General features: G+C 66.8%; 3 protein-coding genes across 4 annotated transcripts; 2 read left to right on the top strand and 1 right to left on the bottom strand.

Annotated features, from left to right (window-relative positions):
- Positions 1-1,604: 1,604 nt before the first annotated feature.
- On the top strand, positions 1,605-3,567 carry PABPN1 (poly(A) binding protein nuclear 1). Its single transcript, XM_082339028.1, has 6 exons — positions 1,605-1,726; positions 1,836-1,903; positions 2,041-2,147; positions 2,231-2,318; positions 2,396-2,544; positions 3,317-3,567. The coding sequence occupies exons 1-6, from the start codon at positions 1,645-1,647 to the stop codon at positions 3,354-3,356; spliced, it is 534 nt and encodes a 177-aa protein (XP_082195154.1). The 5' UTR covers positions 1,605-1,644; the 3' UTR covers positions 3,357-3,567.
- A 2,298-nt stretch (positions 3,568-5,865) lies between these two features.
- On the top strand, positions 5,866-9,218 carry LOC309604115 (CKLF-like MARVEL transmembrane domain-containing protein 5). Of its 2 annotated transcripts, none has more exons than XM_082339027.1 (6): positions 5,866-5,986; positions 6,760-6,859; positions 7,759-7,911; positions 8,746-8,841; positions 8,938-9,022; positions 9,101-9,218. In XM_082339027.1, exons 2-6 carry the CDS (start codon positions 6,779-6,781, stop codon positions 9,121-9,123), a joined length of 438 nt encoding a protein of 145 aa, XP_082195153.1. In that variant the 5' UTR covers positions 5,866-5,986; positions 6,760-6,778; the 3' UTR covers positions 9,124-9,218. The 2 variants fall into 2 exon arrangements, with proteins under 2 accessions (XP_082195153.1, XP_082195152.1); XM_082339026.1 differs by having other exon boundaries at positions 5,876-5,956.
- Positions 9,219-9,344: 126 nt separating this feature from the next.
- Positions 9,345-27,050, bottom strand: LOC309604117 (myosin-7-like; the record flags this gene model as incomplete). The annotated part of the gene is made up of 39 exons (XM_082339029.1): positions 9,345-9,501; positions 9,594-9,728; positions 10,002-10,097; positions 11,254-11,529; positions 11,614-11,739; positions 11,928-12,131; positions 12,272-12,580; positions 12,653-12,777; positions 12,861-13,026; positions 13,278-13,461; positions 13,748-13,944; positions 15,197-15,315; positions 15,419-15,545; positions 15,634-16,023; positions 16,434-16,524; positions 16,622-16,767; positions 16,861-17,037; positions 18,159-18,401; positions 18,492-18,620; positions 18,706-18,832; positions 18,915-19,051; positions 19,131-19,254; positions 19,344-19,461; positions 19,535-19,622; positions 19,729-19,802; positions 19,907-20,216; positions 20,353-20,523; positions 22,171-22,320; positions 22,411-22,529; positions 22,614-22,752; positions 23,483-23,586; positions 23,742-23,840; positions 23,958-24,021; positions 24,100-24,192; positions 24,286-24,394; positions 24,501-24,528; positions 24,674-24,830; positions 25,946-26,089; positions 26,859-27,050. The coding sequence occupies 39 exons, from the start codon at positions 27,048-27,050 to the stop codon at positions 9,481-9,483; spliced, it is 5,808 nt and encodes a 1,935-aa protein (XP_082195155.1). The 3' UTR covers positions 9,345-9,480.
- Between the last annotated feature and the right edge of the window lie 750 nt (positions 27,051-27,800).

Genomic DNA, 27,800 nt, shown 5'->3' with positions numbered 1-27,800 from the left:
GGGGTCTTTGGTCACGTGGGGGGGTGGATTTGGGGGGGAGTGAGGGGGCCTGGGGGTGATGGGGGGGGTCTTTGGTCACGTGGGGGGAGATTTGAGGGGTCCTTGGTCACGTGGGGGTGGATTGGGGGGGATTGGGGGAGCCTGGGGGTGTTGGGGGGGGTCTTTGGTTATGGGGGGGTGGATTTGGGGGGGTTGAAGGGGCCTGGGGGTGATGGGGGGGTGGTCTTTGGTCACGTGGGGGGAGATTTGAGGGGCCCTTGGTCACGTGGAGGGGCCCTTGGTCATGTGGGGGTGGATTGAGGGGGCCTGGGGGTGATGGGGGTCCTTGGTCATGTGGGGGGGGGGGACTTGGGGGGGGTCTTTGGTCACGTGGGGGGTCTTTGGTCTCGTGGGGGTGGATTGGGGGTGATGGGGGGGTCCTTAGTCATGTGGGGGGGGGATTTGAGGGGGTTTGGGGGTCCTTGGTCACGTGGGGGGTGGATTTGGGGGGGTCTTTGGTCACATGGGAGGTCTTTGGACACGTGGGGGGAGATTTGAGGGCTTCTTGGTCATGTACAGGGGCCCTTGGTCACGTGGGGGTGGATTGGGGGGGGATTGAGGGGGTCTGGGGGTGATGGGGGTCCTTGGTCACGTGGGGGGGTGGATTTGGGGGGTCTTTGGTCACGGGGGGGGTCTTTGGTCACGTGGGGGGGTGGATTTGGGGGGTCTTTGGTCACGTGGGGGTGGATTTGGGGGGTCTTTGGTCACGTGGGGGTGGATTTGGGGGGTCTTTGGTCACGTGGGGGTGGATTTGGGGGGGTTTTGGTCACATGGGGGGTGGATTTGGGGGGGTTTTGGTCACATAGGGGGTCTTTGGTCAGGTGGGGGGTGGATTTGGGGGGGGTTGAGGGGGTCTGGGGGTGATGGGGGTGTCTTTGGTCACATGGGGGGGACTTGAGGGGTCCTTGGTCACGCGGGGGTGGATTTGGGGGGGGGTTGGGGGTCCTTGGTCACGTGACGGGGGGTGTGTTTGGGGCGATTGAGGGGGGCCTTGGTCACGTGGGGGTGGATTGGGGGGGGTTGAGGGGGGGTCTGAGGTGGATGGGGGGTCCTTGGTCACATGGGGTGGGTCTGGGGTCGATGGGGGAATGCTTGGTCACATGGGACAGTGGCTTTGGGGGTCATGGGGGGGGTTCCTTGGTCATGGGGGGACTTCCTTGGTCACGTGGTGGGTTCTGGTCATGTGGGGGGGGGAATTATGGGGGTCTGAGGGTGATTGGGGGGGTGCAGGGTCACATGGGGGGCCCTTGGTCATGTGGGGGGGGTTGGGGGTGATGGGGGGGGGTCCAGTGTCATGTGGGGGGGTGGGGGTTTGGGGGGTCTGGAGGCGATTGGGGGGGGCCTTGGTCACGTGGGGGGGGGCTTGGTCACGTGGGGGGCGCTTGGTCACATGGAGCAGTGGATTCGGGGGTGTAGGGTCACGTGGGGGGGTCTTGGTCACGTGGGACAATGGATTTGGGGGCGATGGGGGGGGGTCCTTGGTCATGTGGGGTGACGGGGGGACTTCGGGGTCACGGGGAGGGGGTTGGGGTCCACCCCTTGACCCCTGACCTTTGCCCCGCCCCCCCCCAGGAGCTGGAGGCCATCAAGGCCCGGGTGCGGGAGATGGAGGAAGAGGCGGAAAAACTCAAAGAGCTGCAGAACGAAGTGGAGAAACAGATGAACATGAGCCCCCCGCCGGGCAACGGTGAGGCCCCCCGGGCGCCGGGGTCCCCCGCGGTGTCGGGGTCGGCACCCCCGGGTGTCGGGGTCCCCCCCCTGACCCGCCCTGTCCCCCCAACACCCGTCACCCGCAGCCGGCCCGGTCATCATGTCCCTGGAGGAGAAAATGGAGGCGGACGCTCGCTCCATCTACGTGGGCAACGTGAGTGACGGGGACGCTGAGGGGTGCGGGTGACGCGAGGCGGGTGTAGGGGACGCCGAGGGGGTGTGGGGGACGCAGGTGTCCGGGCCCCGCCCCCTACAGCCCCCCCCCCCAAATCATTGTATCCCCCCCCCCAGGTGGACTACGGGGCCACGGCGGAAGAGCTGGAGGCCCATTTCCACGGCTGCGGCTCCGTCAACCGCGTCACCATCCTCTGCGACAAGTACAGCGGCCACCCCAAGGGGTGAGTCGGGTGACAACAGCGTGACGGGACGCCCCCGTGTCACCCCCGCGCCCCGCCACGCCCACCCTGTCCCCGCTCCCCAGGTTCGCCTACATCGAGTTCTCCGACAAGGAGTCGGTGCGGACGTCGATGGCGCTTGACGAGTCCCTCTTCCGCGGGCGGCAAATTAAGGTGAGGCCGCGGGGCGGTTGTTAGCGGCGCGGTGACGCCTCGCCTGTGCCGTTCACACCCCTCTCCCCCTCGTTAAGGTGATCCCCAAACGAACCAACCGACCCGGCATCAGCACGACGGATCGGGGTTTTCCCCGCACCCGTTACCGGGGCCGCGGCGGCGGTTACAGCGCGACCCGTGCCCGCTTCTACAGCGGCTACAGTCGGCCTCGCGGGCGGGCCTACAGGTGGGTGGGGCCTCCCGAGGTGGGCTGAGGTCCTCCAGGACGTTGTTGGGGTCCTCCAGGACGTTGTTGGGGTCCTCTGGGGTGGGCTGAGGGGGGTTGGGGTCCTCCAGGAGGTGGTTGGGGGTATCTGGGGGTCCTCCAAAGCGGGATGAGGGTTCTCCAAGGTAGGACGAGGGTACCTGGGTTGGGGTTGGGGTTGTCCAAGACAGGTTGAGGGTTCCTGGGTCCTCCAGGACATGGTGGGGTTCTGCAGGGTGAGCTGGTGGTACCTGAGTCCTCCAAGGTGGAGTGAGGTCCTCCAGGGTGAACGGAGGGTTGTTGGTCCTTTGCCGTTGGCTGAGGGGTCCTCCGGGACAGGTTGTTGGTTCTCCAGGGTGCGTTGATGGTGCTTTGGTCCTCCAAGGAAGACTAAAAGTTCTCCGGCGTGGTTTGAGCTGGGGGTGCTTTGGTCCTCCAAGGAAGTCTGAGGTCATCCAGAACAGTCTGAGAGGGGGGTACCTCGGTCCTCCGAGGTGGTCTGAGGGTACCTTGGTCCTCCGAGGAAGACTCGGGTCCTCCAGAGTGGTCTGAGCTGGGGGTGCCTTGGTCCTCCGAGGTACCCGAGGTCCTCCGAGGTGGGCTGATGGTGCTTTGGTCCTCCGAGGTGGGCTGAAGGAGGGGGTACCTTGGTGCGTCCCTGGTGGTCCGAGGGTCCCTCGGTCCCCCAGGCCACCCGAGGTCCTCCAGGACGGCCGCGCTCCCCCCCCCTAACCCCTTCCCCCCATTTCCACAGGGGCCGGGCCAGAGCCACCTCATGGTACTCCCCCTATTAGTCCGGGGCTCCCCCGAACCGCCGCAGCCGGACGCCGCCGCCGTGGGGCGGGGGCCGTGGGGGGGAGGGGGGGTGCCGCCCCGCGTGGCCCCTCCCCCGCACGCCCCCTTTCTTTCCCCTCCTCCCCCTTTCTTTCTCCCCCTCCCCATAAGATTTGAGTGTGTTTATCGTTGCAGGTGGCGGAGCCGGAGGGGCCGGGCAGGGCCGGACGTCGCCGGGGGGAGGGCGGGGTCTGGGGGGGGGCCCCTGCGCTGTGGGGTGGTGTTTTTTTTGGGGAGGGGGGGTAATAAAGTGGCCCCGGGGGGACGAGGTGTGTCTGTGCTGTGACCCACGGCGGGGGGGGCGGGACCCGCGCAGGGGGGTTTGGGGAGGACACGGGGTTCACGGTGGTGGCTCAGTCCTCCCAAGGTGGGACCGAGGTCCTCCAGGAGAGGCAAGAGGTGACTCAGTCCTCCACGGTGGTCCTTCAGGACAGGTGGAAGATAACCTGGTCCTCCAGGCCAGGCAGAAGAACAGGTGGAGATGAGGTCCTCCAGGCCAGGCAGAAGGTCGTGGTCCTCCAAGGAGGGAGTGAGGATCTCCAGGCCAGGCAGAAGGTGACTCGGTCCTCCAAGACAGGCAGAAGGTGACGTGGTTCTCTAAGGTGGTCCTCCAGGCCAGGCAGAAGGTGACTTGGTCCTCTGCAGTGGAGAGAAGGTCCTCCAGCACAGGCAGAACTCGTTGAAGGAGGCTGAGGTCATCCAGTACAGGCAGATGGGCCCGGCAGAAGGTGACTCGGTCCTCCAAGGCGGTCCTCCAGGCCAGGCAGAAGGTGACTTGGTCCTCTGAGGTGGAGTGAAAGTCCTCCAGCACAGGCAGAAAAGGTGACTTAGTCCTTCAAGGTGGTTCTCCAGGACAGGCAGAAGGCAACAGTTCTCCAAGGCCAGGACCAAGGTCCTCCAGCCCAGGCAGAAGTTGGCTCAGTCCTCCCAGACAGGCAGAAGTTGTTGAAGGCAGGCTGAGGTCCTCCAGGACAGGCAGAAGGTGACTTGGTCCTCTGAGGTGGAGAGAAGGTCCTCCAGGCCAGGCAGAAGGTGGCTCAGTCCTCCAAGACAGGCAGAAGTCATTGAAGGCAGGCTGAGGTCCTCCAGGACAGGCAGGAGGTGACTTGGTTCTCTGCGGTGGAGAGAAGGTCCTCCAGCACAGGCAGAACTCGTTGAAGGCAGGCTGAGGTCCTCCAGCACAAGCAGAAGCTGTCTCAGTCCTCCAAGGTGGTCCTCCAGGCCAGGCAGAAGGTGGCTCAGTCCTCCAAGACAGTCAGAAGTCATTGAAGGCAGGCTGAGGTCCTCCAGGACAGGCAGAAGGTGACTTGGTCCTCCAGGCCAGGCAGAAGGTGACTTGGTCCTCTGAGGTGGAGTGAAAGTCCTCCAGCACAGGCAGAAAAGGTGACTTAGTCCTTCAAGGTGGTTCTCCAGGACAGGCAGAAGGCAACAGTTCAAGCCTGGACCAAAGTCTTCCAGGGCAGGCAGAAGTTGGAGTTGAGGTCCTCCAGCACAGGCAGAAGGTGACTCAGTCCTCCAAGGTGGAGAGAAGGTCCTCCGGGACAGGCAGAAGGTTTGTGAGTCCTCGGGTGGAGATGAGTCCTCCAAGGAAGTCCTCCAGGGCAGGCAGACCCGAGGTCCTCCAGGACAGGCAGAAGGTGACAGTCCTCTGGGACAGGCAGACCCGAGGTCCTCCAGGGCAGGCAGAAGGTGACAGTCCTCCGGGACAGGCAGACCCGAGGTCCTCCGGGACAGGCAGACCCGAGGTCCTCCAGGGCAGGCAGAAGGTGACGGTCCTCCAGGGCAGGCAGACCCGAGGTCCTCCGGGACAGGCAGAAGGTGACGGTCCTCCGGGACAGGCAGAAGGTGACGGTCCTCCAGGGCAGGCAGACCCGAGGTCCTCCAGGACAGGCAGAAGGTGACGGTCCTCCGGGACAGGCAGACCCGAGGTCCTCCAGGACAGGCAGAAGGTGACGGTCCTCCGGGACAGGCAGACCCGAGGTCCTCCAGGACAGGCAGAAGGTGACGGTCCTCCAGGACAGGCAGACCCGAGGTCCTCCAGGACAGGCAGAAGGTGACAGTCCTCCGGGACAGGCAGACCCGAGGTCCTCCAGGACAGGCAGAAGGTGACGGTCCTCCAGGACAGGCAGACCCGAGGTCCTCCAGGACAGGCAGAAGGTGACAGTCCTCCAGGACAGGCAGACCCGAGGTCCTCCGGGACAGGCAGAAGGTGACGGTCCTCCAGGACAGGCAGACCCGAGGTCCTCCGGGACAGGCAGAAGGTGACAGTCCTCCGGGACAGGCAGACCCGAGGTCCTCCAGGGCAGGCAGAAGGTGACGGTCCTCCAGGACAGGCAGACCCGAGGTCCTCCGGGACAGGCAGAAGGTGACGGTCCTCCAGGACAGGCAGACCCGAGGTCCTCCAGGGCAGGCAGAAGGTGACGGTCCTCCAGGACAGGCAGACCCGAGGTCCTCCAGGACAGGCAGAAGGTGACAGTCCTCCAGGACAGGCAGACCCGAGGTCCTCCGGGACAGGCGGACGACATCTTGGTCCTCCAAGCGGAGCTGAGGAGAAGCCGAGGTCCTCCCGGCAACAGCCGCCCTCCCCGTGGTACCGCGGCCTCCGGGGCGGGGGGGGGGTGTTGCGGGGGGTGGTGGTGGTCCCAGCACCTCCCAGTTGCTCCCAGTAACCCCCCCCAGTCCCTCCCAGCACCTCCTGGGTGGTTCCCAGTCGCTCCCTGTCACCCTCCCCAGACACTTCCCAGTGCTTCCCAGTTGCCTCCCAGTGCTCCCCAGTCACCCCCCCACTGTGTCCCAGTTGCTCCCCAGTCAATCCCAGTTGCCCCCAGTGCTTCCCAGTCACCTCCCAGTCACTCCCCAGTGCCTCCCACCATCTCCCAGTGCTCCCCAGTCAATCCCAGTTGCCCCCAGTTGCTCCCCAGTCACCCCCCAGTCAACCCCCAGTGCCTCCCAGCCAATCCCAGTTGCCCCCAGTGCCTCCTAGTAGCTCCCAGTGCTCCCCAGTCGCTCCCAGTGTGCCACAATCACCTCCCAGTCAATCCCAGTCACTCCCAGTGTGCCAGTCACAGCCCTCAGTGCCTCCCAGTCAATCCCAGTTGCTCCCAGTGCTCCCCAGTCACTCTCAGTGTGCCACAGTCACCCCCCCAGTGCCTCCCAGTCACTCCCAGTGCTCCCCGGTCACTCCCAGTGTACCACAGTCACCCCCTAGTGCCTCCCAGTACCCCCCCCAGCAGCTCCCAGTACCCCCCAGCCCCTCCCGCTCCCCCCCCCAGTCCCTGCACAATGTCCCTTTGTCCCCTGTCCCGGCGCCGCCTGTCACGGGGGGGGACACACAACACCCACGTGTGTCCCCGCCCCCCCCAGCCCCACAGGTCCCCCCGCTATGGGGCAGCAGGAGCCACCCGGGGCCTTCGACTTGGGGGTCCTGCGCACCCCAAAGGGGCTGCTGCTGGGGGCCCAGCTGGTAGGGAGGAACTGGGAGGAACTGGGGGGCTCTATAGGGGTGCTATGGGGCACTGTGGGGCTCTATAGGGGTGCCATAGGCCCCCATGGGGTGCTGTGGGTCCTATGGGGTGCTGTGGGGCTCTATAGGGGTGCCATAGGCCCCCATGGGGAGCTGTGGGGCTCTATAGGGATGCTATGGGGCACTGTGGGTGCTGTGGGGCGCTGTGGGGCTCTATAGGGGTGCTATGGGGTGCTGTGGGTGCTATGGGGCGCTGTGGGGCTCTATAGGGGTGCTATGGGGTGCTGTGGTTGCTATGGGGCGCTGGGGGGCTCTATAGGGGTGCTATGGGGCTCTATAGGGGCTCTATAGGGGTGCTATGGGGTGCTGTGGTTGCTATGGGGTGCTGTGGGGCTCTATAGGGGTGCTATGGGGCGCTGGGGGGCTCTATAGGGGTGCTATGGGGCGCTGTGGGTGCTATGGGGCGCTGGGGGGCTCTATAGGGGTGCTATGGGGCGCTGGGGGGCTCTATAGGGGTGCTATGGGGCGCTGTGGGTGCTATGGGACGCTGTGGGGCTCTATAGGGATGCTATGGGGCGCTGGGGGGCTCTATAGGGGTGCTATGGGGCACTGTGGGTGCTATGGGGCGCTGTGGGTGCTATGGGGTGCTGTGGGGCTCTATAGGGGTGCCATAGGCCCCCATGGGGAGCTGTGGGGCTCTATAGGGGTGCTATGGGGCGCTGTGGGGCTCTATAGAGATGCTATGGGGCGCTGTGGGTGCTATGGAGCACTGTGGGGCTCTATAGGGGCGCTGTGGGTGCTATGGGGCGCTGTGGGGCTCTATAGGGGCTCTATAGGGGTGCTATGGGGCGCTGTGGGGCTGCCATGCCCCCCACGTCCCCCCCTCCCGTGCCCCCCAGGTGCTGTGTGGGGCGGTTGTGGGGCTGCTGGCCCCCCCCGCGCCCCCCACGCTGGCCCCGGCGCTGCTGCAGGCCCTGGGCGGGGCGGCCGCCCTGGGGGGGCGGCTGCTGCGGGACCCCCCCCGCCTGCCCCACGGCTACGGGCCCTGCCTGGTAGGTGGCCCCGCGGCCGCCCCACGCGTTGTCCCCCCCCCCCCCGGCGTCCCCTCCGTGTCCACCTTGGCGTCTGCTGGTGTCCCCTCGTGGTGCTGTCCCTTTGGTGGCCGCCTTGGTGTCTCCTGGTGGCCCACCATAGTGTTGGCCCATTGGTGGCCACCTTGATATCTCCTGGTGGCCCACTGTAGCGTCAGCCCCTTGGTGGCCACCTTGATATCTCCTGGTGGCCCACCATAGCGTTGGCCCCTTGGTGGCCGCCTTGGTGCCTCCTGGTGGCCCACCATAGCATCGGCCCCTTGGTGGCCGCCTTGGTGTCTCCTGTTGGCCCACCATAGTGTTGGCCCCTTGGTGGCCACCTTGATATCTCCTGGTGGCCCACTGTAGCGTCAGCCCCTTGGTGGCCACCTTGGTGTCTCCTGGTGGCCCACCGGAGTGTTGGCCCCTTGGTGGCCACCTTGGTATCTCCTGGTGTTCCTCCATGGTGCTGTCCCCTTGGTGGCCACCTTGGTGTCTCCTGGTGGCCCACCATAGCATCGGCCCCTTGGTGGCCGCCTTGGTGTCTCCTGTTGGCCCACCGTAGCGTTGGCCCCTTGGTGGCCACCTTGATATCTCCTGGTGGCCACTGTAGTGTTGGCCCCTTGGTGGCCACCTTGGTATCTCCTGGGGTTCCTCCATGGTGGTGTCCCCATGGTGGCCACCTCAGCATCTCCTGGTGTCCCCCCAGGGTGTTGGCCCCTCGGTGGCCACCGCGGTGTCCCCTCTCACGTCCCCGTGGTGTCCCCCCCACGGTGTTGTCCCGCCATAGCGTCCCCCACGGTGTCCCCCCTCCAGGACCTCCTCCGGGCCGTCAGCGGGACCATCATCTTCCTCGTCGTAGCCCTGGTGGCCCTGGCCGCCTCCCGGGACGCCTTGGCCGCCACCACCTTTGTGAGTAACCTACCCCCCTCCCCCCCCAAGCCCCGCCCCCAACCCATGCCCCACCCCCTGCCTGACCAAGCCCCGCCCACTCCTCCTCCTCCCCAGACCTTCAGCCTCATCCTCGCCTTCCTCTTCGCCTTCGACGCCTTCGTCACCTACCGCGCCGAGGTGGCCCCGGCGGTGCGACGGGGTGAGTTACGGGGTCCCTGGGGTGGGGGGCGGGCCCTCGTCCGCCATCTTCTCCAACCCCCTTCTCTTTCTCTTCCAGACCCCGACATGGACTCAACCTAATTGGATCCCCCCCCCCCCAAAAAAAAAACTCATGTCCCATAATTCCCTGCTCCCCTCCCCCAGAGCCCCGCCCCATAACCACCCCCAGCCCCCCGGGTTTGGGCGCCATTTAAACAACTTCCGATGCTTCTCTGTGCTCGTGGGGGTTTTTTTTGGGGTGGGGTGGGCGAGGAGACATTGTGTCCCCTCCCCCCACCCCCGCTCCCGGGCGCCTGGGTTCTCCCGGTCTTCGTTAATTAATGAGCTACTTGTAGGTCGTTAGGGCCCCGTCTGGGGCGGGGGAGGGCGGCGGTGGGGTCGCTGGTGGCGGCGGTGGGGTCGCTGGTGGCGGTGGGGTCACTCGTGGCGGCGGTGGGGTCACTCCTCCTCGTGCAGCTTCTGGGGTGGGGCGGGAGAGAAGATGGAGGGGGCGGCCGTGGGGCAGCCGTGGGGCGGCCGTGGGGCGGCCGTGGGGCGGGGGGAGGTCCCACCTTGGCTCCGACGTCGCGGCTCTTGGCCCGCAGCTTGTTGACCTGGGACTCGGCCGCGTCGGCGCGCTCCTCCGCCTCGGCCAGCTCGTGCTGCGCCTTGCGGAGCTTGGCCAGGTTGGCGTTGGCCTGTTCCTCCTGGGGGGGCGGGGGGGCGTCCGTGGGGCTGCCCCACAGGCAGATGTCCCGCCCCCCACCCCACCGTCCGTCCGTCCTTCCCCCCATCCTTCCATCCCTCCCACCCGTCCGGCCGTCTTCTCTCCCGCGTGTCCCACCCCCCGTCCGTCCGTCTTCTCTCCCGCGTGTCCCACACCCCGTCCGTCCGTCTTCTCTCCCGCGTGTCCCACCCCCCGTCCGGCCGCCCCACCCCCCTCCCTCCCGTTGCTCCGCCCCCCCTCTCCGGGCACCCACCGCCTCCTCCGCCTGCCGCTTGTAGGCCTTGACCTTCAGCTGCAGCTTGTCCACCAGCTCCTGCAGCCGCCCCAGGTTCTTCTTGTCCTCCTCCGCCTGCGGGGAGGAGAGAGGCGGGGCTGGAGACCGGCCCCGGGGCCCGAGCGGCTCTCCCGGGCCCTCGCTGTGCCTCAGTTTCCCTGCCTGGAGGCCTCCTGGGCGCGGAGGCCGAGCTGGGGTCTGGCTTCGCCTGTGGCCACCGGCTCGGGCGTGTTCTAGGTCACCCTACGGCAGCGGGCGAGCCCTAGGTCTCTCGTGCCCTGTCTCTCTGTGGGTACGGAGGCAACGGGTGACGGTCGGGGTCATCCGCGTCCCTGTGGCCACCAGGTCAATGCTCTGGGTCACCCGTGTCCCTGTGGCCACCAGGTCAATGTTCTGGGTCATCCGCGTCCCTGTGGCCACCAGGTCAATGTTCTGGGTCACCTGTGCCTCTGTGGCCACCAGGTCAATGTTCTGGGTCATCCGCGTCCCTGTGGCCACCAGGTCAATGTTCTGGGTCACCTGTGTCCCTGTGGCCACCAGGTCAATGCTCTGGGTCATCCGCGTCCCTGTGGCCACCAGGTCAATGCTATGGGTCACCTGTGTCCTTGTGGCCACCAGGTCAATGTTCTGGGTCACCTGTGTCCCTCTGGCCACCAGGTCAACCTTCTCAGTCAACCATGTCCCTGTGGCCACCAGGTCAACCTTGTGGGTCGCTCTTGCCCCTGTGGCCACCAGGTCAATGTTCTGGGTCATCCGCGTCCCTGTGGCCACCAGGTCAACCTTCTGGGTCACCTGTGTCCCTCTGGCCACCAGGTCAACCTTCTTGGTCAACCACATCCCTCTGGCCACCAGGTCAACCTTCTGGGTCAACCATGTCCCTCTGGCCACCAGGTCAACCTTCTGGGTCACCTGTGTCCCTGTGGCCACCAGGTCAACCTTCTTGGTCAACCATGTCCCTCTGGCCACCAGGTCAACCTTCTTGGTCAACCATGTCCCTGTGGCCACCAGGTCAACCTTCTGGGTCAACCACGTCCCTCTGGCCACCAGGTCAACCCTGTGGGTCGCTCCTGCCCCCGTGGCCACCAGGTCAAGCCTGTTCCAGCGCCGCGGATAGAGAGGCGGCAGCGGGCGACGTTCTAGGCCATCCCTGCCCCCGCGGCCCCCGGCTCTGCCGTGTCCTAGGTGACGCCACGGCGCTGGATGACGAGCGGCCGGGCCGGGGTGGCCCCACCTGGTAGCTGAGCTCCTTGACGCGCCGCTCGGACTTGCGGAGGCCCTTGACGCTGTCGGCGGTGCGCTTCTGCTCGGCCTCCAGCTCGTTCTCCAGCTCCCTGCCGCGGGCCTCCAGCTTCTGCAGCTGCTTCTTGCCCCCCTTGAGGGCCAACTGCTCGGCCTCGTCCAGCCGCAGCTGCAGGTCCTTGATGGTCTGCTCCATGTTCTTCTTCATCCGCTCCAGGTGGGCGCTGGTGTCCTGCTCCTTCTTCAGCTCCTCCGCCATCATGGCCGCCTGGGCGAGGAGAGAAGGCCTCAGGGGCGAGGGGGCGCGGGCGGCGGGAGGGGTCCCGGGGGCCGGTGCCGCCGCGGCACTCACGTCGGTGACGGCCTTCTTGGCCTTCTCCTCGGCGTTCCTGCCCTCCTGGACGGCCTCCTCCACCTCCGCCTGCAGCTGGGAGATGTCGCCCTCCAGCTTCTTCTTCTGGCTGAGGAGGCTGGTGTTCTGGAGGCGGAGGAGGAGCGGTGGGGAGGTGGCCGCGGGGCCGCCGCCCCCTCCTCCTTCAGCCCCGCCGCCCGGAGCCCGCCTCTCCGGAGGCGTCGGGGGCCTCCGGGCGGAGGAGAGGAGCCGCCCGGGGGCGCGGGGCCTCCAGGGCGGACCTCTCCGGGCGGCGGCTGCTGCCGCGGTCTCACCTGGGAGTGGAGGAGCTGGACCCTCTCGCCGGCCTCGAGCAGCTCCTGCTCGGCCAACTTGCGCGCCCTCTCCGTCTGCTCCAGCGCCGCCCGGAGCTCCTCCAGCTCCGCCTGCAGGAGGTCGTTCCTCCTCTCCGCGATGGCCACGTTCTCCTTCAGGTCCTCGGCGGCCCGCAGGGCGTCGTCCAGCTGCAGCTGGGTGTCCTGCGAGGCGGGGCGGCGGCGGCGGGGCGAGGGTGAGCGGGGCCGGCGGGGCGGGGGGCGGGCGTCCGGCCGAGCGCCGGGGCGGGGCGGCGGGAGCGGCCGCCCCGCGGCTCCTCCCGGGCCCCGCGTCCCAGGGGTACCTTGAGGCAGCCCTGCAAGGTCTTGACTTGCTTCTGGGCCTCGGCGGCCAGGCGGTTGGCGTGGCCGAGCTGGATCTCCATCTCGTTGAGGTCGCCCTCCATCTTCTTCTTCAGCCTGAGGGCCTCGTTGCGGCTGCGGGTCTCGGCGTCCAGCGAGGTCTGCAGCGCGTCCGCCGCCCGCAGGTGGTTGCGCTTGGCCTGCTCCATCTCCTCCTCCTTCTCGGCCAGCTTGCGCTCGTAGTCCGCCTTGCCCTGGTTGAACTCCAGCTGGGCCCTCAAGATCTTCCCCTCCTCGTGCTCCAGCGAGGCCTGGGGGGGAGAGCGGGGACGTCGGGGGCCGCGGAGGGGAGCGGGAGAGCGCGGGGCCGCGCCTCGGCTCACCTCCGCCTCCTCCAGCGCGGCCTGGAGCTCCAGCTTCTCGGCGTCCAGCTGCTTGCGCACCTTCTCCAGCTCGTGGACGGTCTTGTGGCTGGCGCCCAGCTGCTCCGTGAGGTCCGAGATCTCCTCTGGGCGGGCGAGGTCCCGGCCCGTCAGGCGGGAGGGGGCGGAGAACCGGGCGGGGGGCGGGGGGCGGCGGCGGCGGCCTCACCTTGGAGGTTCTTGTTCTCCCTCTTGAAGGTCTCCAGGCGCTCGAGCGCCTCCTCGTAGGCGTTCTTCAGCTTGAAGAGCTCGGTGCTGAGGGACCTGGCCTCCTTCTGCGACGCCTCCAGCTCCGTCTGCGACTCCTCGGACTTCTGCTTCCACTCGGCCAAGATCTACGGGGGCGCCGGCGGGAGCCCGGTCACCGGCCGCTTCCCCCGCGAGGAACCTGCTCCTCCTCCTCCTCCTCCTCCTCCTCCTCGCCCCAGCAAGCTCCTGGTGGGACTTGAAGCTCTGCCGAAAGGGGGCCTTCGACCGTTGCCCGCCCGCCTTCTGGGCCGCTTCTCCCGCCCGTCTTTGCTGGGCTACGCTTGGTGGGCCCCGCGCCTCTCCGCCCCCTTCCCGCCCTTTCGCGCCGCCCCCCAACCTTGTCGAAGTTCCTCTGCTTCTTGTCCAGGGCGGCGGCGGCGGCGTTCGCCCGCTCCAGGTCCGCCGTCAGGTCCTCGATCTCGTTCTGCAGCCGGTGCTTGGTCTTCTCCAGGGAGGAGCACTTGGCGTTGACCGCCTCCACCGCCTCCTCGGCCTCCTGCAGCCGCTGGGCCAGCTTCTTCCTGCCAGAAGTATGGGAGAAACCTCCGGGTGACCCACCAGCCCGCGGGAGCCCCCCAGAGGGGGAGATGTTGGAGAGGAAGACGCCGGTAGGACTCGGGAGGGCGGTGGCCGGCCTAGGTTGCTCTCGGCAGGTTCTAGGTCCCCCAGTTGGGTTCTAGAGCTCCCAAGGCTGAAGAAACGCGGCGGCGGCCTGGGTGGCGGCTCCTTGAGGGGAGAGGGGAGGCGGGGCCCGGCGGGGCCCACCGCCCACGGGAGCCCCTCGGCGTCCGCGGGGAGACGACTCACTTGGCCTCCTCCAGCTCCTCGGTGCGCCGGATGGCGTCCGTCTCGTACTTGGTCCTCCACTGCGCCACCTCGGAGTTGGCCTTGGAGAGCGAGCGCTGGAGCTCGGCCTTGGCCTCCGTCTCCTCCTCGTACTGCTCCCGCAGCAGGTCGCAGTCGTGCCGGGCCGACTGGAGGGCGTGGGCCAGCGCGTTCTTGGCCTGGGCGAGGAGAAGGCGGGACCGTGGCGCCCGCGTCACCCGCAGCCGTCTTGGGGTTCTCCAGCTCGGTAAGAGCTGGGCTTCCTCGCCCCAACCCAGCCCAACCTCCCTTAGACCCTCTCCAGACCAATCCTGTCTTCTCCAGCCCAGCCCAACCTCCCCTAGGCCAACCCAACCTCCCTTAGACCTTGGCTAGGCCAGCCCAACCTTCTCTAGGCCAGCCCAACCTCCCTTAGACCTTGGCTAGACCAACCCAACCTTCTCTAGGCCAGCCCAACCTCCCTTAGACCTTCTTTAGGCCAGCCCAACCTCCTCTAGGCCAGCCCAACCTCCTCTAGGCCAGCCCAACCTCCCTTAGACCTTGGCTAGACCAACCCAACCTTCTCTAGACCAGCCCAACCTCCCTTAGGCCTTGGCTAGACCAACCCAACCTTCTCTAGGCCAGCCCAATCTTCCTTAGACCTTCTCTAGACCAGCCCAACCTCCCTTAGACCTTGGCTAGACCAACCCAACCTTCTCTAGGCCAGCCCAACCTCCCTTAGACCTTGGCTAGACCAACCCAACCTTCTCTAGGCCAGCCCAACCTCCCTTAGACCTTGGCTAGACCAGCCCAACCTTCTCTAGACCAGCCCAACCTCCCTTAGGCCTTGGCTAGACCAACCCAACCTTCTCTAGGCCAGTCCAACCTCCCTTAGACCTTGGCTAGACCAACCCAACCTTCTCTAGGCCAGCCCAACCTCCCTTAGACCTTGGCTAGACCAACCCAACCTTCTCTAGGCCAGCCCAACCTCCCTTAGACCTTGGCTAGACCAACCCAACCTCCTCCAGCCCAACCCAACCTCCCTTAGACCTTGGCTAGACCAACCCAACCTCCTCCAGCCCAACCCAACCTTCCTTAGACCTTGGCTAGACCAACCCAACCTCCTCCAGCCCAACCCAACCTTCCTTAGACCTTGGCTAGACCAACCCAACCTTCTCTAGGCCAGCCCAACCTCCCTTAGACCTTCTCCAGCCCAACCCAACCTCCTCCAGCCCAACCCAACCTCCCTCGGACCTTCTCCAGCCCAAGCCAGCCTCCCCCCACCTCCCCCAGAGCCACCAACCCCACCAACCTGCCTGAGGCCCCCCAGCTCCTTTCCCCCCGCTGCGGGGGCGGGCTCACGCTCCGCCCCTCCGCTCCCAACCCGACCTCGCCCTTGACCTTGGGGGTGGCTGTCACCCCCCAACCCTCGGCCCCGCCCGCCCGCCCTACCTTGGCCTCTTCCTCCAGCTGCCTCTTGAGGTCCTCCAGCTGCTGGGTGTAGGTGAGCTTCCCTCGCGTCAGCTGGTTGATGAAGGCTTCCTTCTCCTCCAGCAGCCTGGAGAGCTCAGCTGGGGGGCGGGAAGGTGGCCAATCAGCCGCCGGAGAGACCCCCCAGGCCGGCCCCCCGGGCACGGGCTCGGGCGCCGTGGCGGGGCGGAGCGAGGCCCTCACCGTTCTCCGTCTGGAGCTTGGCCCGTTGGGCGGCGAGGTCGCTGAGCGCGCGGTGGGCTTCCTCGGACTTGGCGCGCTGCTCGCTCGCCTGGTCTTCCATGGCGCGGCACGTCTTCTCCAGGCTGGCCTGGAGACGGGGAGGGCGGGGAGGTGAAAGGGGGCCTGGGAGAGCGAGGGAGGAGCTGTCCCGTCGCGGCTGGAGCCCCGTCTCCGACCTTGGCCTTGATCAGCTGCTCCACGTTGGAGCCGACGTCGTCCAGCTCCAGCTTGAGCTCGCTCTTCTCCTTCTCCAGCTTCTGCTTGACGCGCTGCAGGCTGTCGATCTGCTCGCTGAGCTCGGCCGCGCCGTCGGCGTGCTTCTTGCGCAGCGCGGCGGCCGTGGCCTCGTGCTGCAGCGTGGCCTCCTCCAGGTCGCGCCGCAGCTTCTGGAACTCCGCCTCCCGCTTCTTGTTGAGCTCGAGCTGCGCCGAGGTGGCGCCGCCCGCCTCCTCCAGCCGCTCGCTGATCTCCTCCAGCTCCCGCGACAGCTCCGAGCGCAGCTTCTCCACCTTGGCCCTGCCCGTCCGCTCCGCCTCCAGCTCCTCCTCCAGCTCCTCGATCCGCGCCTGGGCGCCGGGGGCGGGGCGCCGTCGGCGGGCTTGGCTCCGCCCCGCCCATCCGCTCGACCCGACCCAACCGCCTGGGGACTCTTCAACCCAACCCAACCCAACTGGGGACTCTTCAACCCAACCAACTGGAGACTCTTCAACCCAACTCAACCCAACCCAACCCAACTGGAGACTCTTCAACCCAACCCAACTGGAGACTCTTCAACCCAACTCAACCCAACCCAACCCAACTGGAGACTCTTCAACCCAACCCAACCAACTGGAGGCTCTTCAACCCAACCCAACCAACTGGAGGCTCTTCAACCCAACTCAACCCAACCCAACTGACTGGGGACTCTTCAACCCAACCCAACCCAACCCAACCGCCTGGAGGCTCTTCAACCCAGAAGCTGAAGCCCCGCCCTCACCTGAAGCTCTTTGAGCTTCTTCTGGAGCTGGGCCGCGAGCGCTTGCTCGTCCTCGATTCTGGCGTTGAGCGCGTTGAGCTCGAAGTCTTTCCTGGGTCGGGGGGAGAAGCGGGCGCCCGTCGCGCTGGCGGCTTCTTGGCGGAGAGCGGGGTGGTGGGTAAGGGAGGGGGAGGTGGGCGGGGCCTCACTTCTTCAGCCTCTCCTCCAGCTGCTGCTTGTCGTTCTCCAGGTCCATGATGTTCTCCTGGGTCAGCTTCAGGTCGCCTTCCAGCTTCCTCTTGGCCCGTTCCAGGTCCATCCGGATCTTCTTCTCCTGCTCCAGCGAGCTCTCCAGCTGGCAGCGCGGCGGAGACGCCCCCGTCAGTCGGCCCCCGAGCGCCCGCCCCGGCAGGACCGTCACCCCCGCGGGACCGGCTCCGGCACTCACGTCATCCGCTTGCTGTTCCAGCTTGACCTTGGCCTTGCTCAAGGTGTTGACCTTGTCTTCCTCCGCCTGCAGGTCGTCCAGCGTCTGCTGGTGAGCTTCTTGCAGGGCCTTCTTCTCCTTCGTCAGCTTGGCGATGGTCTCGTCCAGCCCGGCCATCTCCTCCGTCAGGTTCTTGACCTGCGGGAGGAGAACCATCAGGCCTGGCGCCGGGGAGAGGCAGGAGGTTGTTCTTGCTCTTGGTTGAGCTGGGCCTGGCTCGGGAGATGCGGGAGAACCCAACCAGCCTCGGGTCTTGGTGACGCAACCAACCTCGGGTCTCCTCCACTCACCCCAACCAACCTCGGGTCTTGGAGACCCAACCCAACCAGCGTGAGGTCTGGGAGACCCAACCAACCTTGGGTCTTGGAGACCCAACCAACCAACCTTGGGTCTTGGAGACCCAACCCAACCAGCGTGAGGTCTGGGAGACCCAACCAACCTTGGGTCTCAGTGGCCCAACCCAACCAACCTTGGGTCTTGGAGACCCAACCAACCAACCTTGGGTCTTGGAGACCCAACCCAACCAGCGTGAGGTCTTGGTGACCCAACCAACCTTGGATCTCGGTGACCCACCCCAACCAACCTTGGGTCTTGGTGGCCCAACCAACCAACCTTGGGTCTTGGTGGCCCAACCAACCAACCTTGGGTCTTGGAGACCCAACCCAACCAGCGTGAGGTCTGGGAGACCCAACCCAACCAACCTTGACTTTTGGAGACCCAACCCAACCAGCGTGAGGTCTTGGAGACCCAACCAACCTTGGGTCTTGGAGACCCAACCAACCAACCTTGACTTTTGGAGACCCAACCCAACCAGCGTGAGGTCTTGGAGACCCAACCAACCTTGGGTCTTGGAGACCCAACCAACCAACCTTGGGTCTTGGAGACCCAACCCAACCAGCGTGAGGTCTTGGTGACCCAACCCAACCAACCTTGGGTCTTGGAGACCCAACCAACCTCGGGTCTCGGTGACCCACCCCAACCAACCTTGGGTCTTGATGACCCAACCCAACCAACCTTGGGTCTTGGAGACCCAACCAACCTCGGGTCTCGGTGACCCACCCCAACCAACCTTGGGTCTTGATGACCCAACCCAACCAACCTTGGGTCTTGGAGACCCAACCCAACCAACCTTGGGTCTTGGAGACCCAACCAACCTCGGGTCTCCTCCACCCACCCCAGCCAAGCTCGGGTCTCCTCAGAACCTCTCCACCTTGGCCTGAGTCAGGTGGCTTCGGGTCACGGCCTCTCCCCGCCCTCACCTTGTTCTCGGTGGCGTGTTTCTCCTTCTCCACCTTGGCCAGAGACAGCTCCAGGTCGTCGATGTCCTTCTTCAGCTCCGAGCACTCGTCCTCCAGCTTCCTCTTCTTGGCCGTCAGCTCGGCGTTCATCTCCTCCTCCTCCTCCAGCCGCTCCGTCAGCTCCTTCGCCTTGGCCTCCAGCTGGATCTTGTTCTTGATCAGCTGGTCGCAGCGCTCCTCGGCGTCGGCGAGGTTGTCCTGCTCCTGCGGCGGGGCGGCGGGTGACGCGGGGCGTCCCCGGGGCGGGCGGCGGTCGCCCCCGCGCCGCCGTTTCGGGGGGCGGCTCTCACTCACGGCCTGCACTTGGAGCTGAAGGTCGTTCTTCTCCTGCAGCAGCGAGACCATCTTCTCCTCCAGCTCCTTCCGCCGGGCCTCCGACTTCTCCAGGGCCTCCTTCAGCCGCCCAAACTCCTCCTTCATCGTCTGCGGGCGGGCCGAAGGCTGCCGGTAAGCCTTCCTCCGTCTCGCCGGCCGCCCTTCCTCCCCCTCCTCCCCCTCCCCGCCCCACCTGCATCTCCTTCTCCGTCTCGGCGCTCTTCAGCAAGGGCTTGATCTTGAAGTAGAGCTTCATCCAGGGCCAGTTCTTCACCCCCATGAAGGCCCGGACGTTCCACTGGATGACCAGCAGCGCCTCCCTGGGGGGGGCACGGCGGGGCGGGGCTGACCGGCGGCCTCCAGCCGAGGCGGCCCCGCCCCCGCCTCCCCCCCAGCACCCACCGGCGCTCCAGGATCTTCTGGAATTCCTGGCGGGAGAGGAAGCCCCGGGCCTGGGCCTGCAAACGGGTCATGATCCGGGCCAGGCGCTCGTCCCGCATCTCCTCCAGCAGCCCCAGCAGCCCCGCCTTGAAGAAGACCTTGGAGGAGAGCTGAAGGTCAGGGCCGGGGGGGGCCGGCGGGGGCCCCCGGGGCCGCTGGCAGCCCGCGCGCCCTCACCTTGGTGTGCCCGAACTTGTACTGGTTGTGGTCGATGGCGAGGGAGCCCAGGAGCTTCTCGGCGCCCTTGCGGCTGTCGATGAACTGCCCCTCGGGGATGGCGGCGGGGTTCAGGATGCGGTACCTGGGGGCCGGGGGGGCGGGGCCGCCCCGAGATCAGCCCCGGCGGGGTCGCCCCGCCCCGCCCCCGCGCCCCGCGGCCCGCGGCCCTACCGCTGGCGGAAGTCCCCGTAGAGGATGCGGTTGGGGAAGCCCTTGCGGCAGATGCGGATGCCCTCCAGCACCCCGTTGCAGCGGAGCTGGTGCATCACCAGGGGGTTGTCCATCACGCCTGGGGGGGTGGGGTCAGCTGGGAGCCACGCCCCCCCGCCCCCGCCCCCCCCCCGTCCCCGCCCTTTCCTCACCCGGCGCCTTCCGCTCGTTGGGGATGAGGCAGCGGACGAAGTGGGGGTGGGTGGTCTTGAGGTTGGCCATCAGCTTGTTGAGGTTCTCCTGGGGAGGAGGGAGGGGAGAAGGGGCTGCCCAATGGGCCGGCGGGGGCGGAGCCGGGGGCGTCCTCCCCCCGCCCCCCGGCGGGTCCGCTCTGTAGGTCCCTCACCCGGTGCAGGGCCGAGACGGTCTGGAAGGAGGAGCCTTTCTTCTTGGCTCCTTTCCCCTTCCCTCCGTCAGCGCCTGGGGAGGAGAGGGGCGGGGTGAGGCCTCCCGTGGGCGAGGGTCTCCTCCGCCCCCCCGTCCCTCCCGCGGCCGAGCGCCCGCCCGCCCGCCCGCCCACCCACCGGCGTCGGCCCCGGCGTAGTTGGCGAAGAGGTTGGCCAAGAGCTTGAGGGCCGATTTCTGGTAGAGCCCCACCACCGTCTCGTTGAGGGGGTCCTTGTTCTTCTCCAGCCAGCCCAGGATGTTGTAGTCCACCGTGCCGGCGTAGTGGACGAGGGCGAAGTGGGCCTCCGGCTTGCCCTTGACGTTGCGGGGCTTCCCGAAGTTGGCCGACTTGCCCAGGTGGTTGTCGTAGAGCTTGGCCTTGAAGGTCATGTCCGAGGCCTTGGGGAACATGCACTCCTCCTCCAGGATGGACATGATCCCCATGGGCTGGGGAGGAGGAGCCCTGGTTGGCCGCGGAGGACGGCCGGCCCCAGCCGAGCGGCCGCCTTCGGGGCCCTCCCGCTGGGCGGCGCCTCCTCCCGGAGCCCCCGCGGGCCCCCGCGGGCCCCGGGGGAGGCGGTACCTTCTCGATGAGGTCGATGCAGGCCTGCAGGTCCATGCCGAAGTCGATGAACTCCCACTCGATGCCCTCCTTCTTGTACTCCTCCTGCTCCAGCACGAACATGTGGTGGTTGAAGAACTGCTGCAGCTTCTCGTTGGTGAAGTTGATGCAGAGCTGCTCGAAGCTGTTGAACTGGGAGAGAGGGGAGGGCCAACGGGGCCCACGGCGTCATCTCCCCACCCAGCGGGGTCAAGGTGACGTCCGATGGGGTCTACGGGGTCAACTGAGCAGCCAGTGGGGTCACCACAGCACCGAATGGGATCAACGGGGTCAACTGAAGGCCCGATGGGATCAACGGGGTCAACCACACACCCAACGGGGTCAACCACACACCCACCAGAGGCATCTCACCACCCAATGGGGTCAAGGTAACGTCCAATGGGATCAATGTGGTCAACTGAACGCCCAATGGGGTCAACCTGAGACCCAGCAGGGTCAAGGTAACGTCCAATGGCATCAACGGGGTCAACGGAACACCCAACGGGGTCGCCGCGATGCTCAGTGTGATCAACCGGGTCAACCGGACAGGCAACGGGGTCAACGCGACACCCAGTGGGATCAACAGGGTCAACTGAGCACCCCGTGGGGTCAACGGGGTCAACTCATCACCCGACGGGGTCAACGGAAGGCCCAACGGGGTCAACTCAACATCCAAGGGTATCGACAGGGTCGACTCGACGGGGTCAACTCAACACTCGGGGGTCAACACAACGGGGGTCGACTCAACACCCGACAGGGACAACTCAACACTCAACGGGGTCAACTCAACGCTTGATGGGGGTCAACTCAACGCTTGATGGTCACTCAACGCTTGATGGGTCAACTCAACACTCGGGGTCAACACAACGGGGTCGACTCAACACTCGGGGATCAACACAACGGGGTCGACTCAACACTCGACGGGGTCAACTCAACACTCGGGGGTCAACTCAACACTCGATGGGGTCGACTCAACACCCGACAGGGGTCAACTCGATGGGGTCAACACAACGAGGTCAACTCAACACTCGGGGGTCAACACAACGGGGGTCGACTCACACTCGACGGGGTCAACTCACACTCGACGGGTCAACTCACACTCGACGGGGTCGACTCAACACTCAACGGGGGTTGACGCTACAGTCAACGGGGGTCAACACAACGGGGTCGACTCAACACTCGGGGGTCAACTCAACACTCGACGGGGTCAACTCAACACTCGGGGGTCAACTCGACGGGGTCAACTCAACACCCGACAGGGACAACTCAACACTCGGGGGTCAACTCAACACTCGGGGGTCAACTCAACACTCGGGGGTCAACTCAACGGGGTCGACTCAACACTCGGGGGTCAACTCAACGGGGTCGACTCAACACTCGATGGGGTCAACTCAACACTTGACGGGGTCAACTCAACACTCGACGGGGTCGACTCAACACTCGGGGGTCAACTCAACACTCAACGGGGTCGACTCAACACTCGGGGGTCAACTCAACGGGGTCAACTCAACACTCGATGGGGTCGACTCAACACTCAGGGGGTCAACTCAACACTCGGGGGTCAACTCAACACTCGATGGGGTCGACTCAACACCCGACAGGGGTCAACTCGATGGGGTCAAACACAACGAGGTCAACTCAACACTCGGGGGTCAACACAACGGGGTCGACTCAACACTCGATGGGGTCAACTCAACACTCAACGGGGTCAACTCAACACTTGACGGGGTCGACTCAACACCCGACAGGGACAACTCAACACCCGACGGGGTCAACACGACGGGGTGGAGCAGGCCTCACGTCGAAGATCTCGAAGCCGGCGATGTCCAGCACGCCGATGAAGTACTGCCGCGGCTGCTTGGTCTCCAGCGAGTTGTTGATCCTCCCCACCATCCAGTTGAACATCTTCTCGTAGACGGCCTTGGCCAGGGCCCCGATGGAGTAGTACACCTGGGGGGGGGGGGGGGGGGCGGGGCCCGCCGGTGAGGGCGGGGCTCTGGGCGCCCTCCTCGGGGCGGGGGCGGGGCCGCCGCTCCTCACCTGCTGGACGTTCTGCCCCTTGGTGACGTACTCGTTGCCCACCTTCACCCGGGGGTGGCACAGCCCCTTGAGGAGGTCGGCCGAGTTCAGCCCCATCAGGTAGGCCGCCTTGTCGGCATCTGCCGAGCGGCGAGGAGAAGACGCGCGGTCAGGTCCCACCCGGGCCTGGCCCCGCCCCCTCCCCCCCCCCCCCCCGCACCCGCCTTCGGTGCCGTCCGCCTCCGCCTGCTCCTCCCGCTGCTTCTGCTTGAACTTCATGTTGCCGAAGTGCATGATGGCGCCCGTCAGCTTGTAGGCGCCGGCCTTCTCCTCGCCGGTGAAGCCCAGGACGTCGAAAGCGCTCTGGGGGAGGGGGGGTGGAGAGGACGGAGCTGAGGGCGTGGCCGGCCACCGGCCGCGTGTCCCTCTGCCCTTCCTGATCTTCAGGCTGTCCGTCCGTCTGGGGCCTCGTCCCTCTGGGGCCTCGTCCGCCCATGGCTTCAGCCGTCCGTTTGAGGGCTTGTCCAGCCACGGACTCCTCCAGCCACGGACTCCTCCCCCCATGGCCTCCTCCATCCTTCTGGGGCCTCTCAACCCCCTGAGGACTCCTCCATCCCCCCATGGTCTCCTCCCTCCTTCTGGGGCCTCTCAACCCCCTGAGGACTCCTCCATCCCCCCATGGCCTCCTCCCTCCATGGTCGCCTCCATCCTTCTGAGGACTTCATCCATCCATTGACTCATCCAGCCATGGACTCATCCATCCGTCCATCCTTCTGAGGACTCCTCCATCCCTCCATGGTCTCACCCATCCTTCTGAGGACTCCTCCATCCATCCATGAACTCATCCATCCATTGATTCATCCATCTATGATCTCCTGCATCCTTCTGAGGACTTCATCCAGCCATGGATTCATCCCCCCATGGTCTCCTCCATCCTTCTGAGGACTCCTCCACCCCCCCCTGGCCTCCTCCCTCCCCCCACGGCCTCCTCCATCCTTCTGGGGCCTCTCAACCCCCTGAGGACTCCTCCCTCCCCCCACGGCCTCCTCCCCCCGCCCCTCCCAGGCCCCCTCCGCCCCGCCCCACCGCTTACGTCGGTTGCCAGCAGCTCTTCCGCGTCGTCGATGGAGGCCACGGTCACCTCTCCTTGGGAGACGTAGCCGTAGTCGTAGGGGTTGGTGGTGATGAGGAGCATCTCTGCGCCGCGGGGGCCGGGGGGCGGAGACAAAACCTGAGCCTTGCCGGCGGCCGAAGGGCCCCGAGCGCCCCAAAAGCCGGGGGGGGGAGGGGAGGGGAGGCGGGGGGAGGGGAGGGCGGGGAAGCCGCGAGGCCGAGCGCGGGGCCCGGCTCACCCAGCAGCTCCGGCTTCTTGTTGGAGAGGATCTGGTAGAAGATGTGGTAGTTCCTCTCGGCCTTCAGCTGGAAGATGACGCGGGACTTCTCCAGGAGGTCTGGGAGAAGGGGGGAGGGGAGGGCGGGGGGGGCGGAGACGGGCGGGTGACGGACAGCCGGGCGAGGGCCAATGGCTGCCGGCCAACGGCCCCGCCTCCCTCCCTCCGCCCGCTCACAGGTCTCGATGTCGGCCGACGCCAACTTGCCGGTGGCCCCGAAGTGGATGCGGATGAACTTCCCCTGGGAAGAGCAGCGGCGTCAGGTAGGGGTGACCTCGTCGGCCCCGCCCCCCCGTCGGCCCCGCCCCTCGCCACTCACGAAGCGGGAGGAGTTGTCGTTGCGGACGGTCTTGGCGTTGCCGAAGGCCTCCAGGGCGGGGTTGGCCTGGATGATTTGGTCCTCCAGGGTGCCCTGGGGGGGGAGGGGGAGAGGCGGGGGGTGGGGCCGGGCGCGGACACCCCCGGAGGAAGGCGACGGCTGGGGGGGGCGCGGCCGGGGCCCCACCTTGCTGCTATTGGCCGCCTCCTTCTTGCGGTCGCCGATGGCGGCGATGCTGGCGAAGTACTGGATGACCCGCTTGGTGTTGACCGTCTTCCCCGCCCCGGATTCTCCGCTGGGGGCGGGGCGGGAGGGCGGGGCGTTGGAGGCCATCATGGCGGCTTCTCCATCCCGGGCCGGGCGCGGCGGGGCGGGGCCGCGGGGAGGGGGCGGGGACTTACGTGATGAGGATGGACTGGTTCTCCCGATCTGGCGGGGCCAGGAGGAGAAGCGTGAGGGCGGGAAGGCCGCCGCGGCCCCGCCCCCCGCCCCCCGCCCCACAGCTCCCCCCCCCCCCCGGCAGCCACCAAAGGGGCGGGGCCGCGGGGATGAGGTCAGCGCGGGGGGGCCCTACCCGTCAGCATGTTCTGGTAGGCGTTGTCGGAGATGGAGAAGATGTGGGGCGGGGCTTCGCTCCGCTTCTTGCCCCGGTAGGCGGCCACCACCTCGGCGTTGTAGACGGGCAACCACTTGTAGGGGTTGACGGTCACGCAGAAGAGCCCCGAGTAGGTCTGGGGGGGCGGGGGGGCAGGGGCGTGAGGCCCCGCCCACCGGAGGGGACACCTGGGGGCCGGGTGGCCCAAGGGGGCTGGGCCATCTTGGGGCCTGGTGGCCCAAGGGGTGTGGGGAGGGGCCATCTTGGGTCTTGGTGGCCCCAGGTAGTCCAGCATTGGGACATCTTGGCTCTGGGTGGCCCAAGGGGGCTGGAGATGGGACATCTTGGGTCTTGGTGGCCCAAAGGGTCCAGGGCTGGGACATCTTGGGTGTTGGTAGCCCTAAGTGGTCCAGGGCTGGGACATCTTGGGTCTTGGTGGCCCAAGGGGGCTGGAGATGGGACGTCTCGGGTCTTGGTGGCCCAAAGGGCCAGGGCTGGGACATCTTGGGTCTTGGTAGCCCTAAGTGGTCCAGGGCTGGGACATCTTGGGTGTTGGTAGCCCTAAGTGGTCCAGGGCTGGGACATCTTGGGTCTGGGTGGCCCAAGGGGGCTGGAGATGGGACGTCTCGGGTCTTGGTGGCCCAAAGGGTCCAGGGCTGGGACATCTTGGGTCTTGGTGGCCCAAGGGGGCTGGGGAGGGGACATCTTGGGTCTTGGTGGCCCTAAGTGGTCCAAGGTTGGGACATCTTGGGTCTTGGTGGCCCAAGGGGTCCAGGGCTGGGCCATCTTGGGTCCTGGTGGCCCAAGGGGTGTGGGGAGGGGACATCTTGGGTCTTGGTGGCCCTAAGTGGTCCAAGGTTGGGACATCTTGGGTCTTGGTGGCCCAAGGGGTCCAGGGTTGGGACATCTTGGGTCTTGGTAGCCCTAAGTGGTCCAGGGCTGGGACCCCTTGGCTCTGGGTGGCCCAAGGGGGCTGGGAGCCCTTGGCTCTGGGTGGCCCAAGGGGCTGGGAGCCCTTGGGTGTGGGTGGCCCAAGGGGCTGGCGAAGGGAGCCCCGGGGCTGGGTGGCCCCAGTGTGCGTGGGGAAGCCCCCCCAGGTTCTCGGTGGCCCCTGGACTCTCTGGCAGGCCCATCCCCTTCTAGGTAGCCCAAGAGCTTTAGGGAGGGGTCGGCAGCGTCCCTCCCGCCCCGAGGCTGGGGGCAGGCCCCGCCCAGCGGCAGGCTGCCCCAGGGGCTGATGGGAAGGCTCACGTAGATCATCCAGGCGGCGTAGCGCTCCTTGAGGTTGTAGAGGACGGCGGGCTCGTGGAGGAAGGTCAGCATGGCCATGTCCTCGATCTTGTCGAACTTGGGGGGGTTCTGCTGGTGGACGTCGGCCTCCTGCACTGTCACCGTCTGGGGGGGGGAGGGGGGCGGAGGGGGGCGTTGGGGGGCGCCCCACGGGGTGGGGGTCTCCCGTGGGGTGGGGGGGTCTCCCGTGGGGTGGGGGGGGTCCTCATGGGTTGGGGGTCTCCCATGGGTTGAAGGTTCTCCAATGGGTTGGGGGGCTCTTGAATGGGTTGGGGGGCTCCCATGGGTGGGGGGTCTTCAATGGGTTGTGGGTCTCCCATGGGGTGGGGGTCTCCCATGGGTGGGGGGGTCTTCAATGGTTTGGGGGTCTCCCGTGGGGTGGGGGGGGTCCTCATGGGTTGGGGGTCTCCCATGGGTTGAAGGTTCTCCAATGGGTTGGGGGGCTCTTCAATGGGTTGTGGGTCTCCCATGGGGTGGGGGTCTCCCATGGGTGGGGGGGTCTTCAATGGTTTGGGGGTCTCCCGTGGGGTGGGGGGGGTCTCCCATGGGGTGGGGGTCTTCAATGGGTTGTGGGGTCTTCAGTGGGGTGGGGGGGGTCTCCCGTGGGTTGGGGGGCTCTTGAATGGGTTGGGGGTCTCCCATGGGTTGGGGGGTCTTCAGTGGGGTGGGGGTCTCCCATGGGTGGGGGGGGTCTCCCATGGGTTGGGGGGGGTCTCCCATGGGTGGGGGGTCTCCCATGGGTGGGGGGGGTCTCCCATGGGTCTGGGGCTTCTCCAGCGCCTTGCAGGGCGCCCCCCGTGGGTCGGGAGGTCTCGCCATGGGTTGGGGGCCACCCTCCCCCCGCCGGGCCCCCTCCCCCCGCCCCGCCCCCCACCTCTCCGAGCTCGGTCTGGACGGTGACCTCCCCCCCCCGGCGCCCCACCACCCGCCCCCGGACGAACTCCTGCCGGGGGTGGGGGACGAAGCACTCGCTGCGGGGGTCGAAGGGCCGGGTCTGCGCCGCCAGCCGCTCCCGCTCCCCCTGCCGCAGGTAGGGGGCCGCCGCCCCCAGCGCCGCCTCCGCCATCCTGCCCCACGGCAGGGCCCCCCGTCACCTGGGGGCCGGGGAGCCCGCGGGGGGCCCTGGCCCGGGCCGTAGCCCCAGAGCCGGGGGTGGGGCCCCATAGCCAGGTGTGGGGCCCTATAGCCGGGGGTGGGGCCTAGAGCCGGGGGTGGGACCTATGGCTGTGGGTGGGGCCCCATAGCCAGGTGTGGGGCCCTATAGCCGGGGCTGGGGCCTAGAGCCGGGGGTGGGACCCTATAGCCACGTGTGGGGCCCTATAGCCAGGTGTGGGGCCCTATAGCTGTGGGTGGGGCCTATAGCTGTGGGTGGGCCCTATAGCCGTGGGTGGGCCCCATAGCCAGGTGTGGGGCCCTATAACCATCTGTGGGCCCTATAGCCATCTGTGGGCCCTATAGCTGTGGGTGGGGCCCCATAGCCAGGTGTGGGGCCCTATAACCATCTGTGGGCCCTATAGCTGTGGGTGGGCCCTATAGTCGTGCGCAGGGCCCTATAGCCATCTGTGGGCCCTATAGCTGTGGGTGGGCCCCATAGCCAGGTGTGGGGCCCTATAGCCATCTGTGGGCCCTATAGCTGTGGGTGGGGCCCCATAGCCAGGTGTGGGGCCCTATAGCCATCTGTGGGCCCTATAGCTGTGGGTGGGCCCCATAGCCAGGTGTGGGGCCCTATAGCCATCTGTGGGCCCTATAGCTGTGGGTGGGCCCCATAGCCAGGTGTGGGGCCCTATAGTGACTCAGGGCGCCCTATAGCGATTTA

This window comes from Platalea leucorodia (assembly GCF_965183815.1).
Source record: "Platalea leucorodia genome assembly, contig: HAP1_HAP1_SCAFFOLD_362, whole genome shotgun sequence".
NCBI lineage: Eukaryota > Metazoa > Chordata > Aves > Pelecaniformes > Threskiornithidae > Platalea > Platalea leucorodia.
Note: the sequence above shows the minus strand (reverse complement) of the source record. Positions and strands in the feature narration are given on the sequence as shown.

What these genes read in the sequence shown, in the direction of transcription:
- PABPN1 (XM_082339028.1), top strand. Translation starts at nt 1,645, where the DNA reads ATGGAGGAAGAGGCGGAAAAACTCAAAGAGCTGCAGAACGAAGTGGAG. An exon ending in GAGCCCCCCGCCGGGCAACG is followed by an intron (nt 1,727 to 1,835) that starts GTGAGGCCCCCC and finishes CGTCACCCGCAG; the next exon opens with CCGGCCCGGTCATCATGTCC. An exon ending in TCCGCGGGCGGCAAATTAAG is followed by an intron (nt 2,319 to 2,395) that starts GTGAGGCCGCGG and finishes CCCCTCGTTAAG; the next exon opens with GTGATCCCCAAACGAACCAA.
- LOC309604115 (XM_082339027.1), top strand. Translation starts at nt 6,779, where the DNA reads ATGGGGCAGCAGGAGCCACCCGGGGCCTTCGACTTGGGGGTCCTGCGC. An exon ending in TGCTGCTGGGGGCCCAGCTG is followed by an intron (nt 6,860 to 7,758) that starts GTAGGGAGGAAC and finishes CGTGCCCCCCAG; the next exon opens with GTGCTGTGTGGGGCGGTTGT. An exon ending in CCTTGGCCGCCACCACCTTT is followed by an intron (nt 8,842 to 8,937) that starts GTGAGTAACCTA and finishes CCTCCTCCCCAG; the next exon opens with ACCTTCAGCCTCATCCTCGC.